This window comes from Zootermopsis nevadensis, unplaced genomic scaffold (genome assembly GCF_977971745.1).
Source record: "Zootermopsis nevadensis isolate Lab colony 2312 unplaced genomic scaffold, Znev_1.0 Znev_ptg000031l, whole genome shotgun sequence".
Classification (NCBI taxonomy): Eukaryota; Metazoa; Arthropoda; class Insecta; order Blattodea; family Termopsidae; genus Zootermopsis; species Zootermopsis nevadensis.
The window spans coordinates 254,522-276,313 of NW_028259163.1; the positions used below are offsets into that span (position 1 = coordinate 254,522).

The 21,792-nt window shown below is 38.7% G+C and overlaps 1 protein-coding gene across 3 annotated transcripts in view; it reads left to right on the forward strand.

Annotated features, from left to right (window-relative positions):
* Positions 1-21,047, forward strand: part of IntS1 (integrator complex subunit 1) — a 30,524-nt gene extending 9,477 nt beyond the window's left edge. For 2 of the 3 annotated variants that reach the window (XM_087359447.1, XM_087359448.1), the window contains exons 11-36: positions 836-949; positions 1,599-1,745; positions 2,540-2,715; positions 3,469-3,621; positions 4,231-4,408; positions 4,923-5,134; positions 6,019-6,232; positions 6,411-6,493; positions 6,615-6,798; positions 7,620-7,751; positions 8,284-8,428; positions 8,839-9,070; positions 9,690-9,862; positions 10,257-10,456; positions 10,733-10,903; positions 11,483-11,672; positions 12,183-12,442; positions 13,891-14,190; positions 14,834-15,024; positions 15,870-15,988; positions 16,420-16,570; positions 17,132-17,324; positions 18,484-18,608; positions 19,732-19,916; positions 20,203-20,481; positions 20,839-21,047. In XM_087359447.1, the coding sequence (XP_087215573.1) occupies positions 836-949; positions 1,599-1,745; positions 2,540-2,715; positions 3,469-3,621; positions 4,231-4,408; positions 4,923-5,134; positions 6,019-6,232; positions 6,411-6,493; positions 6,615-6,798; positions 7,620-7,751; positions 8,284-8,428; positions 8,839-9,070; positions 9,690-9,862; positions 10,257-10,456; positions 10,733-10,903; positions 11,483-11,672; positions 12,183-12,442; positions 13,891-14,190; positions 14,834-15,024; positions 15,870-15,988; positions 16,420-16,570; positions 17,132-17,324; positions 18,484-18,608; positions 19,732-19,916; positions 20,203-20,481; positions 20,839-20,954 (4,623 nt within the window). In that variant the 3' untranslated portion in view covers positions 20,955-21,047. Of the gene's footprint in view, positions 1-835; positions 950-1,598; positions 1,746-2,539; positions 2,716-3,468; positions 3,622-4,230; positions 4,409-4,922; positions 5,135-6,018; positions 6,233-6,410; positions 6,494-6,614; positions 6,799-7,619; positions 7,752-8,283; positions 8,429-8,838; positions 9,071-9,689; positions 9,863-10,256; positions 10,457-10,732; positions 10,904-11,482; positions 11,673-12,182; positions 12,443-13,890; positions 14,191-14,833; positions 15,025-15,869; positions 15,989-16,419; positions 16,571-17,131; positions 17,325-18,483; positions 18,609-19,731; positions 19,917-20,202; positions 20,482-20,838 lie in introns of those variants that run through there. The other variant, XM_087359449.1, reaches the window with a different exon arrangement.
* The last annotated feature ends 745 nt before the right edge of the window (positions 21,048-21,792 follow it).

Consider the following 21,792-nt stretch of genomic DNA (forward strand, 5'->3'; position numbering starts at 1 on the left):
CCGTTTGTCGCGTTGGTGCTTCCTGTCTCCTTCTGCAGCTCGTGTCATGCCAGTGCTTAATCTGTTGACATTTTATTAAATGTGCGATGTTCTGTTGTTCATCGTAGATGAGTTTTATTTCTGCATGTGTTTGTGTGTTGTAGCAGGTATAGTTTGTACAAAATTTACATTGATGAAAAATTTAGTGCGGTAAGAAGTGGGAGGGGTTTTAAGAACTGTGATACATCTTGTAATAAGTATGTCAGTAGGCAGTAAAACAGACCTGTGTTCATTTAAAACCTCATAATTCCACCTGTGAAGGATTGGCATAGCGCCATTCTGCCTACTTAATCCTTAGTTTCTTTGAATTTGTATGTCATTTATTTGGCATTAACCTCTATTGTCCGTGCTTTGCTGCTTTGTGTGATCAGGCTGCATCGCTCCAGCATCTTTAAACTATTAACTTCAGAGTTAAAGTCCAGTCTGCAGTGCCATTGTATTGTAATCAGCGAACAACTTGGCATGTGGGTGATGTCAGAATTCTGTTAGTAATGACTGTGGACTCGACTGCATGACTTGAACTGCTGTCCAGAACTGAAACCTGAGATAAATGTTTTCAGAAACGCACGGCCAAGACTTCCACTGCAATGAATGACCTGCCCAGTTGCATATGGTTACGCAGGGGTGTAAATCTCCTGTTTAAAGATGGCTGTCTTCTGGGTTGTAGTGCTGTGCAGTGTATCACCCTGCTCAAAAGAACCTTATTACAATAAATGTTTGAGATTTGTTTTGATAATAACGTTTAGTGTAACTTATTATGAAGGTTTATTCTGTTTCATAATTTTTGTTTTACCAGAATTTTCAACTCCTTGTGGCAAAAATTGAACGTGATGCGGTTTGGTGGCTGCATGAAACTGTCCCTAGGATGTACCGACCTAGCGCTGCTGAATTCGTCCATGCTCTTCATAAGGTGGTTCAGTTAGTACAGTAATTTTAGGCAGTGTCTGTTTTCGATTCTTAAATCAGTTTAGGTGATTAATTAAGATATGAGTGGTAAAATTTGCAAAAAGTTAATAGCAGTCTTCTCGGTTATAGTGGCAGAAGTTTACAAAGATTTTGGAGGTCCTTGCTGCCTCAATCATCAGGGTCTGATAATGGAGGCAGCAGGGACCACTGAAACATTGTTAAACTTCTACCAGAGTACGTGGCGCTACAACCCAGAAGACCGCTATCTTTGGAATCACCGCCGCGAATACTTCAAATCCTGCTTTATAAAAAGTTCTTGACTTCTATTTGGAGATTGTTTACATCCATAAGAAACCATTATTTTAAGTGCATTATAAAGCATAAAATCAGTCGTAGTTTGAAATACTTATAAGTAATTTTCTCTCATAACACTTATTTTACTGTCATATGAATGTGATGCCCTTTAAGTGCTCTAGAAACACTAAACAGCATGAGAGGAACTCAAGCCCTTATTAGTGTAAAGTCCGGTGGAAACGTGGCAATACTTTAGATTGCCATATATATAGTAGGTTCATTAAGTTATTACCATGTCATGAGCTTAGATCAATACGTGCTATTGAGAATTTGTGTTTACAAACCGTTGTCTTGCGCAGGTGTTGTTTATGGAACACCCCGAACAGTATTACAATCGTGACATGTGGCCGCCAGAGAACGACCGTCCTTTGATGTTCCGGTTGGCTTCAGATGTACCGGTTCTTCAGAATACTCTCATTCGTATATTCGTCATAGGATTGTCAAAGGTAATTCCAGACTTTGTTCTTTCAGTGAAAACTTATTATCGCTATTTCTTTCATGCATAGACTCTGCTTTGGGTATGTTACCAGCTCAGATGGATGGTTATGTAACAGTGCGTATTCCCCAGCCCAGAAAGAAAGAAAGAAAGAGAGAAAGAAAAGTAAGTCTGATTTTTTTTTTATTTCAAGGTAATGAATGTATGTGAAGTTTGATCAGGAATTGGTGCTTATGGTTTTCAGCACAGAGAAAGAATGCGAATATTTCAGTGATAGAAAATATGTAATCGGTTTTCTCACAAGAATAGATGAACGAAACTGCGTGAGATATGGCAAAGTCTTATCCACATATGAATTATCCATTGTAGGAGACTCTCCATGCTCCACTCTTTTTTTATGTAACTGCAGACATATGTGAACGAGGCTTTTGTACTCTTTCTGTGCTATACCGTCTTGTCAATGTTTCGGAGGAATTGATTACCTCCATCTTCAGGGTTTGCATCTAGTAATGGTAAGTTATTATTCTGACCATACTTGTATTTAGTCAGCCCATTATACCAGCTTTGTGAAATATAATCGATTCATACATAATGTACAGATTACAATGCAGTAATTACATTATTCAGATTATAGATTATAATGTGGATAATGCACCCTGTAAACCTTTTTAGAAGGGGATGTTTATTTGGAATTGTGCTTGACTTACAGAACTTAATGCTTTCTGCTAGTTCTTATTTTTCCCCAGCACCAATGTTAGAATCTGTAATATGTTTTTGTATCTGATGCCTTTTGTTAATTTTCAGGACCATCCCTTGGCACCCCCAGATACTCTAGAATTAACTGATCAGCTGTTGAAGAGGGCAGCTGCTCAGTCGTCAGAAAGCTTACCCATGTTGCAGGCCGATAAACTTGACATCATTGACCTCGTGTTTAATTTGAGTGCATACCACCATCCAGACAATATCAACCTTCCTCCAGGGTAAACATCTCTTACTGTCTTATGCAGGGTGGGGCAGCGTTCTTTCATCATTTTTAAGATGACCTAATTGACCTCAGTTTATTCAGATTTGTTCAAAGTAATGTAAACTGAAATACAACTGTCTGCCGCTGTTGAGGAATGGTATAACAAAAGTAACTTCTTTGATGTAACACCATTCAGATGTCCATTAAGACTGATGGACTCAGTTCATAAGACTTTCCATTATACGCAGTAACGTGGCCAGGGATGCAGCATTAATTTTTTTCAGAAATTCTCTGTTTGAGATTATTTAAATCAGCTGGATATGTTTGTAACACTTTGATTTTCAAGTAGCCCCCTGAAAAGGAATCACAAATCAACAGATTGGGTGTATGGGCTGGCCACGAATGTAATTTTTAGCCTAGACGTGATGCGTGTCATTTGTCTCAAATGTACATTTGGTACAGGATCATACTTACTATTTTTTAAAACTCATTAACTCAAGTTTATTTTTTTTAATTTCTGGGATTTTGCATTCTTGCGGCATTAAATGTAAGATGTCACAAACCGTAAGACCAGAATCAATATCTTCCTTACTTTGCACGGTTGAGAATCGCTTTCAGATTGATCTACTGGATTTTTCATTCGTAACGTCATTACCGGTGTGTTCTGGCTTTGCAGTGGTACATATTTTAACCATCTGCATGATTATTTATTTTGTTGTAACAATCTTAGTTTTGTATAATTTCTGAACTTCTTGCGTAATTGTTACAGCTACTGTCCGCCTCAGTTAGCAATAGCCAACCTGTACTGGAAAGGTTGGATCATGCTACTGATCTTGTCAGCACATAATCCAACTACATTTGGTAGCGTAGCCTGGGAGAAATATCCTACTCTACGCACACTGATGGAAATGTGCATTACGAAGTAAGTTTCACTGAGTGTTGTGGATGTTTGTATTCTCGTTGTGTTGGTTCAGATGCGTACAAAGGGCACAGGAAATTTAAACTGAGAAAATATTCATGCTTGTAGTCTGTACGTACAAGTGTCAAAGGGTAAAGAAATATGATCTGAGGCTGTGATAAATGTTCTTAAATAATTAGTTAACACAAAAATGAGGAGAGAATGTGGGAGTATCATAACCTAAAATACAATAAAAATGAAAGTGTGAATTTAATGGAATGTGTTTGTACTTTTCAAGACTGGTTAGTGAGATTTCTTTGCATTGTATTTATTATTGATGCAAAGTTTGATGGAAAACTGTACACAATGCCAGCTGTAAATTACCCTGAAGGATCAACATTTTAGAGCATTAAAGAAAAATGCAGAAACAATTTTTTTTTGTGAAGTGAAGTAGTAAACTCAGAATTGAGTTAACATGGGTATGGTACAGTTTGTATGTAGACAACATATGTAAAATGTAGTGGAATAAATAATTTTGATATGGAGAGGAGGATTCGTGCCAGTGTCTCATGTCGATCATCTAGTAGTAAATGCGCCGTACTGTGATAATGTTATGTATCCTCTAATGTTCAGTCACTTCACGTATCCACCGCCGACAATCGCCATGGGTGAGCAAGTGGAAGAGACAAAGGCAAAGGAGCTCCAAATCGCTGCTCTTGAGAAACAGCAGATTCTTGAATTTGAATCGTATCTTGCCGCAGCGTCTACTAAGCAGACCATCACTGAACAAACCAGCCTTCTGCTTACGCAGGTGAGAAATGTTGGTATATGAACTACAGCCCTTAAGACGTTGCCAACTGTGTAGCATGCAGCGGTGTTGACACAACATAAAGAGGTGCACGTTTTTGTTCTGCGTAGGTTGCCGCAGTGTCATAATAACACCTTCTGTTCGCCTTTGTGCTGTGCATTATTTATTTGCTGCCTATGAGCAGTCTTAAATGTTTAATTGTTTTATACATTTTATGATGTTTATTAACATAATTGGGTCCTATGTATATAGAATAGTGAATATTATTATATTATTGTTCCATTATGAGGCTTGAATTATGTTTGTATGTAAATAGAAGTCACTAAACTTACTACCACATGAGTGTAATACTCAGTATTATGTTTACAAAAGTCTTATAACTGCATATAACTGACAAATGTAGACACAGGCGTGTATGCAATTCCATTTCTCGTAAGATCTCAGGAACTTGATCTAGTGGGTGTTTGTAATCGTTTGGCCGTCACGTGTGTTGCTCATAGTAATATCTTTATTACAGTTGATAACAATGGATCCCACTGGGCCCCCACGCAAACCTCCACAAGCCGTTTTGGAGCAACTGCAGTCCCTCAATTCAACACACCGGATGGGTCATTTGCTGTGCAGAAGTCGGCACCCAGACTTTCTTTTGGACATCATCCAACGTCAAGGAGCCTCTCAGTCTATGCCGTGGTTGGCCGACCTGGTGGAGAGTTCAGAAGGAGCCCTGAGGTAAGCTGTTAATAATTTAAAATGGGAAGAAATTCAGCGACATGCACAAATCACTACTTTGGTACCAGACATGCTATTGTGTGTATGCGTGTTGCCATAGTTATGTTTTGTATATCACGATTGATATTCCTAAATAGGATGAGAGGTTGAAGGAGGTTGCATCAGGTGACCTTGATGGCCACCACAGCCAATCTATTTGTCAGAGATGCTCATCAGGGAATTTTTTTGTTAGCCCAGCGCACCACCGAGTGGTAAACACACAAACGTGTAGCAACTACACAAGAACGTGGACATATATTTCATACATTTTTGTGTGTTTTATGTTCATCACTTTGCATAAATTATATGCAAAAAAATATATATGAGTTGTTAATTAAGTTTGTAATTAATCTGAATTCCGTATGACTTTCAGTTTTATTTTAACTGTATAGGCAAATGATTTGCTGCATAACCAAACATAAGACTACCTTTTCCGTAACTTTCAATGTTATGCATCATAAGCATTTAGTGTATTGGTGTTTCTTAATTTCTATTTCATAAACATATCTCTTCCAAATAAATTAAATGCATCCCTGCAGTGAATGAACTTTTTCCAAGCCACAGTTTGTTAGAAGAGTGGAGAGATGTGGCTGAAGGTGGCTAGACATCACTGAAATGGGCTTGTGAATTCTTGGATTCCATGGATGAAAGGAAAATGCAGTGGATACGAACCTTTGAACGAACTTCATTGAGTACTGCACTGGGTTGTAGCATCACAGAAGCAGAAATATGCGTCAAAGGAACCTGATTGCTGCTTAGTGAATTTAGATTTTAGAAAACTGACTTTAGTGATGTAAGTTAATAATATTTCCAGTTTTATGATTCTTGTGTTGTGGTCATTGCAGCCACCTTCCAGTGCAGTGCTTGTGCGAGTTCCTGCTGAGCTCCGGCACGTTGTTGCAACCCGAAAAACAACAGAAGCACCAACAATTACTGCAGCATTTGCAGATGGTGTTGACTGACGCGAAGCAAGACCCTCAAGCTCCATGTGAAGTGTTGGAGTATTTCCTCAGGAGGTTGAGTTCACCCCAGACTGGCAGCAGAGCTCAAGCTATCAAAGTAAGTGCAGGACTCACAGCAGTGCGGCCGGCTACCAAAATCAGTTCCAGCCGCAATAATCATCCTTGATTTTTGTTCCATTTGGTTTGTTCTTGTTAATTTGGGTATTTCATGTTTGTTCTCAGTCTGTATTCCTTTATAAACAGTGACGACAACTTTGGATTCTTGTCTGTTTCAGGGTTTGAAGCTGGTGCTCTCTTCAGTTTCGATGGAGGAGGAGGCCATGGAAATCGACAGTCAGCAAGATCCTAATGGCGATAAGTAAGATATATGATTTTGCTATGATGTGTGACTGGGCATCTGTTAATATAGAAGTGCTGGTGTACAGATTTATTGGAACCAGCATACTTGAAATTTAACATGTATTCCTGTTACGTTTCAGCTCGTGGCTGCTCCGCCAGCTGCCTCAGTTGCCCCACTTCCTCGACGTGCGCCCGCAGGTCGTGCAAGCCCTGCGACAAGCCTGCCAAGTAGAGAACGATCCGGCGTTAGTTAGTAGTTACATCTACTTCCTGGCCCTTCATACGACACATGACAGTTTACCTGATCTGGCAGACCTTGTGCTGGTGAGTTGGCTATGTAGAACACTGTCAAGTACCTCTTTAAGGGCACTGTTTTTCAACGAGTGCCCTGTAGGCCGTGGCCAGCGTGACTGAGCAAATGATGAAGGTGAGAAGGTGTTATTTTGGAATTCACTGAATCCCTCAGAAATATGAGGTGGGCTGTGTCACAAACTCCGGATCCTTGGAAGATGGATGTATCTGATGGATTATTTGATGATAAGACTTGAAAGTTCTTATGATGGTATGTTGCAATAAGCTCGAATGTTATTTTGGACATTGTCTGTCGTCTTGATTATTTGTTAAAAACACACAACGTTTCAGAAACTGGATGCATCCCTGTTATTATGTGAATTTAGGAGAGAGGGGTGTCTGCTCTGGTGTGTCCAGTGATAGAACGTGTCTCAGTCTATGGGACCAATTAGGTTAGGAACACCTCTCCTATCATCGCCTTATAACAGGGACGGATCCGTTTTCCGAAACACTGTTAGACGCAAGGTGATGGATAGAATTCAGAATAACATTGGGGCTTAAAATTGTTTCATAATCTCTCATGTATAATTTTTAATTTCAGTGTGTGGTTGTAACATCTCTTTGAATTAGATACTGTATATTCAGTACTTTAAAAAAAAACATGTTGCACATTCTGGTAGTACAGTAATTATTAATATTTCGGCATTAATATTCTTTGGCCTGTTACAGAAGCTGTTTCCTCTTAATATTTGAATACTAACGTAAAGAAGATGGACCTTATGTGTCCAGCTTGACTGGTTTCCGTGCTTTAAATTTAGAATCACGTTGACATAGTATGTATTATCCTTTCACAGGATATGGCCCAGCTAATTGTGGAGAGGAGTTCTATCGTGGCAGCGATCTTGCCGGCCCCAGACCAAGAAGTTCCCGGAGCTCTGATCACTCTGAACGCGCTGATGCTCATGTTCTGCTCATACCTGCAAAAGGTGAGGTACAGGCAGTAAACTCTGGATTACGTCTCATTCAAGATTTCAGGCTCTTACATCAGTAGATATGAAGATGTCCGTCTTATGGGTTGTGCTTCATTGTCTGGTAGTTGTTTACTGTCGTTTCAGGGGTGCCTGATCACCCTGGGAGGAGGCAGCAAGCACCCGCCACTGAAACATCAATAAACTATGAGACTACACAGTGTTACAACCCAGAAGATAGTTAGAAAATTATTTTTAAAAATTTTGCTCCAAAACAGATGTCAATCTATGCTGTAATTTTTCTGGGATTTTAGGACTTCCAGCTAGGGGACCCTTCTGTGGACAGTGACCTTTAATTAAGTACATGGTTGGAATTGTAGCAGTCAGAGTTACATGAAGTAGTGACTGATTATTGCTTATTTCTGTAGTTAGATACTTTTTTTAATTTTCCAATGTGGTAGGAGAGGTCACTCCAGAATAGAACTGGCAACCAGTCAAATCTATGGTGATTTTGCTGACGGAAAGCAACGATGCTCTTCGCTATTTTCAGGCAAGGGAACCTAGACGTGAGGCCTATACGTGGTCTGAAAGCCAGGATCAGATTTTGGTGACTTGGAGCACAGGAGAGGAGTCAACGATGCATATTCTGGTTGTACATGCCATGATCATCTTATTGAACTATGGGCCAGGACTGGGTAAGCATTGCAAGAAGTTCTGATATAAACTTACCACTAATTTAATATTGTTAGCAAACCTCTCCAGTTTATGTGTAGGTATCTCGTATGGTTTCTTTCTTGAAGTATCAAAAATAAAATTTTTATGCAGTTTTTGTTTCCTCCATGAATGCCTGTTTCATCCTTTATTGAGTTACCATGACAGGATTCAGTGAAGACCCTCGTGTAATATTCTCAGTAAGAAGGAGGACTTCAGGGCAAACATGATTGTCTAAGTTATTCTCGCTGAACACTGAAGATACCGAGCAAATATTCTCATATACCCTTTATCTGTGTCCATCACGACGTGAGACAAAGTTTTGCACTCGTGTGAATCAACAGTACTAAATACTTCATACGAGTTCTGAAGTTGCTTTTGTGTCATCCGACAGATTTGAATCTTTTTGAGAGTCTGTTGGAAACATGGTTTCCACTCGGCAAGGAGACTCCCAAGGCTTATTTAGTGGATACATCAGAAGAAGCACTGCTGATCCCTGATTGGCTGAAACTTAGGATGATTCGGTCCAATGTGGATCGTTTGGTGGATGCGGCACTTACCGACCTGGAACCGCCCCAGCTTGTGCTCTTCATTCAATCATTTGGAATTCCGGTCAAATCCATGAGGTAATTTTTAATGATTTGGTTGTTTGTATATTTGTGGCCAAAGCCCTGTCTTACACAGTGCCAGATCTTTACAGCCCACAAAGGAAGTGAAACTCCATGTTCACATTTTTTGGGGACTGAAGAGTTGCAGGAAATGCAGAAATCATAAACTTGGTGATGCCTTCACCTCAGTCCTTTATTGTAATGCTTAGTAAATGATGTGGGTAAAGTATTAAGCAAAATATGAGCATCTTTGTATCAAATTTCTGTAAAATACATGGAAGTTAAAATTATTTGTCAAATGTTATGAAATCTTTTGCACAGAATGAGAATTATTTTACTTCTTAAGGAAAGAATGTGATGTCTTCCATGCTGATTTCCTTCTTTTTCTCCGTGATGTGACAGGTTTCTTATTATGATATTCAGAAATGGTGGTGAGAATCAACGTTAGGCACAAACATGAACAGACAGAGCTGTTTGGAAAAGTACATTCTTGTGATGCAATCCACTTGTCTGGCCAAAGATTTCATTTTTTTGACAAATGTGTTGCTGTAAACATTCCAAAACTTGAGTGCGAAATGCTTTATTTACTGTTTTGGAGTAACAGACGTGTGGCAATAGTATTTGCATCCATTCACAGTAAACTCCTGCATACTCTGGATGAAGCTGTAACTGCAGATCCATTATCTGTGGGTGAAGCGGTACTGGACAAGAGCTATATGGCACAGCTGGTTGAAGTTCAGCATCATCGCGGCGCTACCGGAGGACAGATGCTTGTGCGTGTTGTTCAGCTGGAGCAGCCCAAATTACCAGGTTTGTGGCAAGAATATTCTGACTGCAGCAGCAAATGTGTGATGCAAGTTAGGCATGAAGAAAACTTGGTCTCTCCTGAGCAATGCTTAGTGAGATGTGTGACTTTCATGGCCACAATTATGAAGATGACTGTCTTCTGGGTTGTTGCGTCTCATAGTCTGGTACGAGTTTACCATATTTTCAAAGGTGCTTGCTGCGTCCATCATCATTACTCGTCGCCCTGGTGATGGAGGCAGGAAGTATATCTGAAACATTAGGTAAACTTCTACCAGATTACACGGCGCAACAACCCAGAAGAGACGGCCGTCTTCCACCCCAGATATACATCAGTTTTCTTCTATGTGTTGTATCAAACCTACAGACACGTATCAGAACACTTTGTTTTGTTGTGTAGATTACTCTAGGCTGTGCCCCACAACACCTCGACCAACTCTCCCAGTGGCCGCTCTGTCAAATAAAGACAGAACGAAAGTTGAACATCAGATGGATGCAAAGCAAGTTGCTTCCATATTGTTACAAATCTTTGGGAGTGTAACCGTGGAACCAGAATGGAGTAAGGTTGAAAAACAGCAAGCATTCAGGACCCTGCAGAAGGTAAATTTAATTTTCATGTGTGGATTATGAAAATAAATAATTTAGAAACAAAACCTAGCTTTGCATATGTCTGTATTCTCTCACTGTTGTAATGAAGTGCATCAGAAAGGTACCAGAGAATTAACTTAGAACAAATTCATTTTGAATATATTTCCATTTTTTAGGGATGCTGAAGCATACAAGTAGTCTTTCGCATAAACCTGTTTAGATTCATCACAAGTTCATTATTCTCCGCTTGATTATATTTGTGTGGCATTTTAATTTTCCAATTTTCAGACATTGGCAGTTGAACTGCAGCAGTTAGTGGGAGAAAAGAAAATACTAGTCTCCACAATTGCGTTCTTTGATGAAGTTTTAAATTCACCAAGATCAACGCGGTTCGTCAGTTCTCTGCTTCATACACCGCAGCTGGCGTGCCCATTACTGCGCCTTATGACTACAACAGCTGTAAGTGAAAATTGTATCGTACTGATGAGTGTAAATTGAAAGTAATGTCTTTATTACCTACAGTATACACGACAATTTTTATGCCAAGTTTTTTGCCTAAAACTAGAACAGTGATCTGTTTTTTTGGTTCCAGCTATTCGTGTTCACAGAACACTGTTTATACGTGACAGTACATTTGACTTCGTAGATTATAAACTGATTGGTTCATATGACCACAAAAGGAATATGGCAACTTGAAGGCCTGATATGAAAGAATTCCACAAATTTTAACAAAACATGAATTACTTTCATTTTCAGTCAGATACATATTTACATAAAAAGGTTTCTCAGAACTCACACAGAGTGTGGGGCATAATTTTCATTATTTTCAGATAAAGTTATCAAGTAAACCACTATCTAGAAAATTGTCATCACATTTTAGCTCAATGGAAGAAATCAACAGACAGAAGGTGATTACTTCTGATACTCATTTGATAATACATTTTGGCATATTCAAAGCCTTAACAGAGAATCATACACAAAAATAACTGCTTTCTGCAGGAAAAATAATTTGGTATTTTTGTGAACTTTTCGTTTCAGGCGAAGGCCAGCAACTCACACAATGTGGTGCAGTCTCTAGTTGGTATCTGTCAAGGCATTATGAGAACTGTGAGAGACACCAAATCTCCAGTAGTGGCCATTATTAAGCACTTCTTATGCAAACACACATTGAAACGTGAACAAAAGTCTCAGGTAGTTCAGCTGTCATCTACAGAAGACCCATTTCAAGGTACTGCAATGTCTTAACGTCTCAGTGGTTGATCTTAGTAGAGCGTGTGCCCTCTGAGCTGTTTTTAGAAGAGTCAAGTAACATATTTGGATGCTCAGCCCAAGGTTTTAAGAATTTTCTCATTTAAAAGTAAATTGAATAATGAAATGCACTTTATATCAGCTGTTCAGAGAGAGTTTAGTAGCATTACTTCTGTTTTTCAGGCACAATGCAGTAATTTGGAAGTTGGCTGAAATTCATCACGCTTTTTACCGACAATTTTAAGAGTATTACATTTTCTGGTATAAATTCATCAGGGCTGTGAGAACTTGAGATTATGTTAGTCTTATTTGTTATCAGTTACTGGTATTGCTTACTAACAACTAACTTCATGGTGCAGAATCCTTCTTGTATAGCTGGCGGTTGCTTAGCTGGTAAAGAAAGTCTTTAAGACATGTAAACAGAACGCACTCGCTATTAATGAATAATCTCCTACATGCATTTTGTATTATTTTGTTATATTTCTTCTAGTTCTTCAGCAGAGCCCTATTTTGAAGTTGGAACGAAATGGGCAGTTATTGCTGGATGAGGGGTTAAAACTGCATCATACAGAGAAATTGGTTGAAGCAATGGGTAGGTTGCTGCTTCAGGACACAACTGGATCTTCAACACAGATTGATAACATGGCGTCTTCTGAGTCGCGTCTAGCCAGACCTGAACGGACTGGCTTGTTAATAGACTGGCTTGCTTCAGTTGAACCTGAACTTATTGGCTCATGTACATCATTACAGGTAAACCCTAAAAGGAATTATGGTTATAATTTTATATTTATGAGAATGTAAGCCACGTGTATATGATTTTATGTCCATACATCAAGATTTTGTTCCTGACGTTATTCCGAGTCAGAAATGTCATATGGTCACAGGTCAAATTCTTAATGGTTCCATTGCTGAGGACAGGAATTTAATGTGATTTCATCATACACAAACATCGTCAAAATTGTAATTCCATAATGATGGCACATCACACATTTTAGAAGATGCATGAAGGAGTACCCGAATGAGCAGTGCCCTGTCCAGTGGATATACAAAGGTGATCACAGAACTGGCCAACTGTTGGCTCACAAAGATTTTGAAAGCCTAGTTCACATGTGTCTGTGTTTCATGTGATATTTTTCACCAGGGCTGTGGAGTCGGTACTAAAATCTCCGATTGCGGTTTTGACGCCGACTCAGACTCTAACCCTGACCTGACTCCTTCATAAAAGAACAATATGTATTAATAAGGGTAAACCTACTAAAATGTAAATGGCACCATAAGAGAATTCATCACAAACATGTGAATCATCAGCCTTCTTTTTAGACTTATAACCTATATTTAAATATACGTCTAATGGTTATTGCAGAAATCATTTGTTTTGTAGACAGTTTGTATTCTTAAGGTACCGGACCCAAAGTTACAAAGCATTATTCCCACACCATGTGGCTCAACGGATTATTGAATTTCTCTAAACGTGAGGCCACACGGCTTACACGGTATATTGTTCATGAGATCTGATATCGAGGTCTGTGTAGGAGTTGGTACATATTTACAGACTCTGACTCCACCTAATATTGCTTTTGACTACGACTCCACAGCCCTAGTCGTGTCTGTGACATGACTTTGATTTGTACGCGACCTCAATGATACAGGAGTATGTTCACCAAGATATATATGTTTCTTCAGAATTAGGTGTGGAAAAAATTCCTTTTATAATGACCGTGAACTTTAATGACATTGACAGATACGTGACCACAACATACATATCCCGTAATAACAAAAGCTAAAACGATACAAACCTAACCACACAACGCAACATAAGGGACCAAAACATAACCTAACACATCCCACTCAAACCTAACCTAACCTAACCCAATCTAATCCACAACACAACCTAATCCAATGTAACTTATCCCAGTCAAACTTAAACGAATCCAAAACAACCGACCCGCATAGGATCAAACCCACCACCACTTAAGGACGACTCTGACTCCACAGCCTTGTTTTTCACTTGGCTGATGAAAGGAATGCAGATGTGGTAACATTGAGTGTGGTAATTAGCTGTGTGGAGCAGTGGTGCTATACCTCCACTCCACCATACATCTTCATAGTTATGCAACAGGGACAACTTTACTTTGTTTTTATGTAACATTTAATTTTGATGTTCATACACTTGGGTGTCTCTTTTTTGTGTGTTTAAGATGCAACTTCTGTTTTCTAAATCTCCTAACAATCAAATCGCAGCTTCCAAATTGGGAAGCCCCGCTACACAGTCGTGTCGGCCGTATCTTCTGACTCTGCTGACACATCGAGCTAGTTGGACAACGTTACACCACTGCTTACAAAATCTGCTTGATGGGGGTGATCAGAAGTACGACCCGGCAGCTGTGCTTGACTTTCTGTGGGCTCTGACCTGTAACCCAAAACTTTGGCAGGGGCGTGAGAAGTTTACACCCAAACATCATTCTCCAGAAGATATACTGAGGCTCACATCAGCTCAGGTAGGCTCTGTGTCATTTCTTATTAATCCGAGGTAGTACGATGTCCATTCTTTTAGGTCGTACTTGGGTATGGAGTATACAAGATTGGATTCAGAATTACTGTTGATATTGATTGCACGAAGTATTATGCAGTACTTACAGTTGCTAATGTGTATTGGTGATAATTAGCACAGCGTGTATTTGTTTGAGTAATGTGCAATCCCTTTTTAAAATGCCAAAAATATACACATTTACGTTATTATGGTCTTCTTTATGTTACTTGCATGTAACATTTTCTTCTTTCTCCTTCTGTGTGTCCCACAGCTCCTGCCCCCCCCCCCCCCCCCCCCCCCCCTTATCTGCAGCTTCTTCCTATGCTCTTTCTCATAGAGAGGCTCGAATTATAGGAATTAATTTTGTTAACTGTAACTTCCTCTCACTTGTGATTTCATGCTCCAGAAAATTTTGTCATATAATTTACACATCCCACTTTAGAGAAAGGAATCCTTCGAGGGTAAAAATTCTTAAATTGCATCAGTAAATGCAGTTACTTAAATCACAATGCTTTTACTAATAGAAAAGTATTGTTTGCTTAACTTTTGACAACTTATCTTCCTCTCTCCTTGTGAGAAAATCATTGTGTTGTTTTGCTTTATTGTTTCAGACTCTGGCGTTAGTTGGTTATATTGTTGAAGAAGCCGTCATTACAGATGCAGAAGGTGAAAGTCTTTCACGACAGAATGCGTCAGATAAGATGGAATCTCGCCTTCCTCTGTTACTGCAGTGTACCAATGATGGACAGGAGATGGCAGCAGTGGCCAAATATCTTGTTGACATTATGTCTGGTAAGACAGGGTCAGTATTTAAATGTTTTAATTCTGTCTTAAGAACCATCAAACTCTTTGCAGCGTTGGGCTTCGTTGTTCTGAACTGTATTGACATTTGATTTCCTCCAAATTTAATGTGATTGGTCATTTTTATATTGATATGAAGATGGCTGTCTTCTGGGTTGTTAAACCATGTATTCTGGTAGAAGTTCACCATCGTTTGGAGATGTGCTAGCTGCCTCTAACATCACGGCAATGATGAAGGTGGTAGCAAGCATCTCTAAAATGTTCTTCATACTCACCACTGTGAAAATCTGAAATGTCAGTGATATTCGTGTATATTCAATTACTTTTATCAATCATATGTATGTAGTGAGAGAGTTGTATAAATTTCTGAAGCCTTTACATGATCTAAGTTCAAAAATGCTTTACTAATTACAACCATGTATTGATCGTATTGTAACGCTCTTGACGGATATATAGAAAATTTCATCGTGAGAACTACTGGGGAGAGATATGACACATTGTAGATCAATAAATAATAACCTGCATAGGAACAGAAACCTTGTGACCTCGTCTTTCAGCACATTATAGATTTACTAAAATATTGGCTGCAAGACGGACACCGTAAGTTAGCGTTGCTATGGACATACTCGTGTCAGCATGTGATGTGGAAGGCCTGCCATACTCAGTGTGTTGGATGTGCATGATTGGTTAAAATAGGCCATAATGACCTAACCTAATCCACATCCTTACTGACACCATTCATTTTCATCTTCCCATATCATTCAGCATTGTCACCTTCATAATTGAAACATAATTAATAATAGCCTAAGGATCAATTCAAATAATCCATTGATGTGTATTTTTTAGGTTGAGGTCGGATGTCGCGAATCATTTGCTACTGAAACTTTACTTCCGAATTCCTGGCGTGATCCAGCATCTCACTGATGTAGAACTGGACAAGTTCCTAGCTGGGGCATGTGTTACTGGTAATGTAGACATACCAATATTGGACACTTTAAACAACACAAAATGAAAAAAAGGGTTAGATTTTTAAAAGATATTTTTCAGGATTTCATTTTATTATGTACCAAAAAGGAGGCAAGATGTCGGAAGACCAGAGCAGGGATGGAGACGCCAGCTTTGAATCTCAGAACTGATCCTGGAGATCCAGTCGTTGGCAGTAAAGAAGAAAAGGAAATACTGCTACATAATTTTGATACAGTCTTAAGTTGGTGCCTTGTCGCAGACAGTCGGTCACTGGCTTCTCATCGTGGAGGCACTGCATTATTCCACCGTCTAGCAGAGAAAGAGGGAGTACAAATATTCGGTGACGTGATTGGCGACAGTAATGAATGTGCGTGTTTAGCGACGGATGCGTTGTTTCCCATTCCTTAAAATGTAACGTGTGTTCTTGTAGAGTGGAGCAGCAGCGTCCTGGATGGCATGTCTCACACACTCTTCACTGCTCTTACCGCGACGTCGCAGAACAAGGACTGGACCAGACGTTCGCAGGAGTATGAGCTTCTTGCCCGTAAGATGGCGTCGGTGCACCCGGTATTGGTTTTAAGGTAAACAGATGCCACCGTCGTTACTTTTCAAAGAAATTGCTTGTTCTTTATCCCATTATCTATGGGGTGACAGTGGCATGTCAGTTTGAACATGTTCCTTGCATTTGACTGGTGGAGTGTACAAATAATCTGTATTAAATGGCAGAATAATAATATGTATGTTGTAACATACTCTTATATGATTAAATGAATACATGATAAAACACCAGGGATTTCAACCATTTATAAAACATGGACAATTTAAAGTCAAAGCAGACTTTAGATGGAGTGATAATGTCGATGGTTATTAGCTGCAGTTCTAAGCTTCAAAAAGTTTTGATTTTGCAGTTTATGATTATTTTGTTGAATGAATGTTGCGAATCTGTTGCCCGTCACATTTTCCCTGTTTGAACATTTTGTGGTTGGTGTTACTTGTCCTCTGCTTTGCGTTGTAACATAGTTTGTACTTCAGAGCTACAGATAAGAGTTGCGTTTAAAATATTTTGGTCGAGGATTCATACGCAGATTTGAAGGTGGAAATTATGGAATGTTTGTGATGGCCGGTTTGATCTTGTGTTACAGGCAGTTACCTATGCTGGCAGCTTCACTGAGGGGGAGAGTACATTTGGACTTTTCCGTATTTCGATCGCGGAATCATCTGAACCTCTTCCAGCAAGTTGTAGGCATTCTAGAGTTGCTGCAGCCGCACATCTTTTTACCGGCATACTCGGAGGGGCTAGAAGATACCTTCCACTCATATTTTGCTCTTTTTAAGGTACTGGATGAAGTCTCTGCAATTCAGGGCTATTTATTCAAGTTAAATTCCAGCTGGACTCAGGCATTTAAATGTTAAATTTAAATAGTATTGAACACTTGCTTTACAATAAAGATTAAATGTGAGAAAATTACCAAGAATAAATTGTGACTTAAGACAGCCATCTTCAGACTCACTGCCACGAGAACATCAAATCCTACTAAAATGTGACTGTCTGGGTCAAGGCAGAAATTACTCTATGCAAGTCATTTTAAGATTTCATAGATCCAGTCTGCATCTAATGGAGAGGCTGTTGGTTGTGGATCGTGTGATATCTGTAAAGGAGATGAAACAAGATTTTATGTCGGTTTTTGTATTTCATACATATTGTGGTATTGAACTATCTATCTCTCACTATCTAATATATAAATTCCTTGCATAGGTTACAATGAGAAAGTCAAAAATGTCTGATTGTATGCATTGTGGAAACAATTTTTTCATGAGGCTTGACACTGCAAAATTAAAATAGTGCGTTCGTATGAAATTGATTTAATCTGGTTTACTGTCCGTGACCTCCATTATGTTTTTATGTGTCCCAAAAAGAAATGTGCATATTATAAAATGGTAGCCGCTTGTAAGTCAGTTGCTCATTGCTCTCGGGTGTGCCACGAAGTTAATTCTTGTCATTTTGAACACCTACACTAAATTTTCCAGTTTACTAAGTGCAAATATTAATGTATGTAATGATTTAGTTTATTAAAATGTGTTTATTTCATTCATTAAATGTGTGTATGTATCTTTCTGGGACACTCTGTATATTTGTTTAAGACTATGAAACATATGAGGAAACCCAGGTTCTGTTGTATGTTGAGTGGACTCCTTGAAGTGTCATATAATACATGATCATAGTTGGACCTTCCAACATTTGGGATCAAAATATAATGTCAATGTGCTGGGTAAAATGCTGCTGACAGCTTCAGAATATCAGACGTAGTGTGGCTTGTATTTGCGTTTCATTTTCTGTATGACCAGGAATTCTGTAGTCATTGTCATGGTTACTCATTATGATGTCATCAGAATTTCAGAATTCCCTTTTCTTAACGTGATAGATGCAATGATATCAGTGTGTGCGTGCTTGTGTCAGCAGTGTAGTAACACAGTCATGTGTCTTTTTGCTTAGTATCATGGACATATGAAGGATCTCACGTCTCTCCTCAATCGCTTCATCTCATTGCTCCAAGGTTTTATCTCGTACGATGCCCAGAGAGCCTTGAAGTACCTACAGAAGCATGCACACATCCTCAAGTAAGTTACTTGCAACTAATTATACTATACAGTTGAAGAATATTAACAGTTTTATGTTTAGAAATGTGCACAATTTTCAGTTCAAAGAAAATTCTTATAACATATTTTTAAGCCAGAGGGTATTTATTCTGAGTGAGTTTATAAGTTCTTATTGTTTCAAGTATGAAGATGTCTGTCTTGTGCGTTGTTGCACCACGTAGTCTGGTGGAAATTTGCCGACATTTTAGAGATGCTTGCTGTCTTCATCATCAGGGCAGTCGGCAAACTTCTACCAGACTACGTGGTGCAACAACGCACAAGACAGCCATCTTTGGTATTTATTCTGTCCATAGGGATGATGAGAATTACGTAAAAGTCATATCTGAAAACTGAAGGGGGAGACCTAGGTATAGATTGGAGGATTATGTGAAAGTTGATCTGATAGAAATAGAATATGTTGGTGTAGACTGCGTTCAGCTGGCTCATATAAGAACGGTAATGGACCTTCAGGTTCCATAAAGGACAGGGAACTATTGACCAGCAGAGGACCATCAGTTTCTCAAAGACTCTGCTCCTTGGAGTGTGTGAGTAGTTGGTTAGTTAATTAGGGTCCTTTATCCTTTGTGAAGACCCTTTACATTACCTAAAATATGTCTTCTCAGTTTCTTGAGTTTTGTTCAGCATTTACATATTTCCAATCCATTTATGCAGATATAACAGAGGCCCATTACAAATACAATTTTTTGAATTTTATCAGCTGTCTAATACTCTGACTGTGTATATCAGAATATATTGTGTTGTTAGTCTTGCTTAATGCCACAAAACACGCCTTTTCTTTGTACTAAATTTATTATTGATTTAGGAAAGCTTTAACTTCTTCCAAAATATCTGACACAGTTGATAAGACTTGCTCTACAGTAATCTACCGCTGGCTTTCAAGACATGTTACAATTCCAGAACACACTTAATTGGGCAAATATACCATCTAGTAGGTTTGTCAAATGGAGTAAATTTATCTTCTGTAATATTCAAGGTAAGAAATTAATTTGAAATTGTAAAACAGCTTTTGTGTGTTTGTGTGAAAGTAAAGGAATTTTCTTTCCAATTAGTGCAGTTTGTAATAATGATATTTCTGTCCTACCAGCGATCTGCAGATGTATCATCAAAATTTGCCGAGTTTGCGTGCTCTTCTCTCGGGTATTTCTCTACCCAAGACCGATGATGAGGGAGATGAAGTGATCGTTGCTGTCGCAGCTCCTCCCATTACAGCCGATCCGTCACCCGCATGGACTCCGAGACTGGCTTCTCTCAACAAGATGCAAGGAGATGGTAATATTGCAGTTGTCATTTCAGGCTGGCACTTGACTTAATCACAGAGTTTAAGCTTTTCTTTTAAAGAGCACTTTCCTTCAATTTGCAAGGTACAGGTCCCACTTTTGTACATTTGTACTGTCCTAGAAAGTCAAGAACCATTTTCTAGTATATTACTTCATCTCACAACCATTATTTATGTAAATCACATTATAATATCTACGTCACCTCTGCTGTTTAAACATTCCCTCAGTGAATTTAATTTTTTGTGAACTGTAATTTTAATTCTAATACTTTTCTGCAGATGTGTATACAGCTTTGCAAGAGTTGGACCACCTGTCATCTCGCAAGCCTTCAGTTCTAGATGCATTCTGTGAGCCTATATCTGAGTTGCTGCTCTCGCCCACCAGTAATATACGTGTTCTAGCCCACGTGCTGTTGACACGACATCTGCGACACAATCCGGCAGCTGCCACGGCTGGCACGGGTTTAGCCGCATTTTTGCGCTGCCTGGAGAGTGATCAAGCTGATATACTGAACACTGCATTAGAGAGACTGTCAGAAATTGTGCTCTGTGCACAAGGTAAATTTATTCTTGTAACTTCGGAGCTGTGTTGCTAAAAGGGTTGCATTAGCATTTGTTTCTTACTAAGTTTATTTTAAATTGTCTGTTGGATTGAAAGAATCAGATTCGTAAACTGAGAAAAATTATTACTTGGATTATTGAATAGTATGTGAGCCTGTTTATAATATTAAGTTATTAGTATTTATGATAAACTGCCATCAGGTCTCAATAAATTGTTCTCATTCATAACCTCGCAGCAAGTGAATGTGACCCTTGATCTGGGAAATGTTGTAATTGATATTGCAACATTTCATACATTATAAATTTTATATGCTTATTTCACTTTCTAATAGTATGTTTTCTTCTTTTTTCTAGAACATGCTTTACCACTATTACAGAAGGTTTTCAACTTGGGAATGTGTTCAAATGTCAACACTGTTCCACACATCAGCAAAACCATAGCATTGCTCAATGTTCAAACCGGATGTTAAAATGCTGAACTATGAAGTGGCTTTATGTCCTGTTGTAAAATTCATTTAATTTTTAAGAACTTTCTGACATCAAAATATATTTGATATTGTTTATTTATGTTATTGTTTACCACACTTTTAGTCCTTACACTTGCATTTACAGATAATCTAGCTCTTCACTGTTTACCGACAATTCAGTGGTGCTTGCTGCCTCTATCATAAGGTAATGATTATCCCTGATATATTTTTGTGAAGTATGCTTAAATGTTAAGCTTGATATCATTCTGATTTATACTTATAAATGATTTTGTATCAGCCTTACATCTGATCAGGAGCTACTGTTGTTAACAGGATAAAGATTTTAGGTTATGTTCATGTACAAATTCCCAACTCGGATTTCTTTACTGTGCTAGGTTTAGCAGAGAGAATCAGTTGGTTATGAGTAGTGATAGGAGGGTGAAGAAAATTGCAAAATGGGTTTCATAAGTTGAATGTGTCAGATATTACTAGGTTGATAAAGGAAGCTGTGATGGGTGCACCATGTGGCACAAGTGCATGAACAATTTAGGTTAGAAAGCCTGAAAAATACCGCTTGGAATATCTAGGCATAGATAGGAGGAGAATATTAAGTGCATATCAAAGAAATTTGGTAGGGGGCATGGACTAGATTGTTCTGGATCTTGCGAACACGTTATTGAACCGTAGAATTACATGGAGGAGTTCGAGATCGACTGAAAAAGAAAATCTGGGTGCTGATCCAGCTACCGTTGTCAAATCCGGAATTGAAAATAATTATTTTTGTATAGATGGCAGTAAAATCTATATTTCCAGCGTTGGTATAAGATTGGTCTCAGATTAT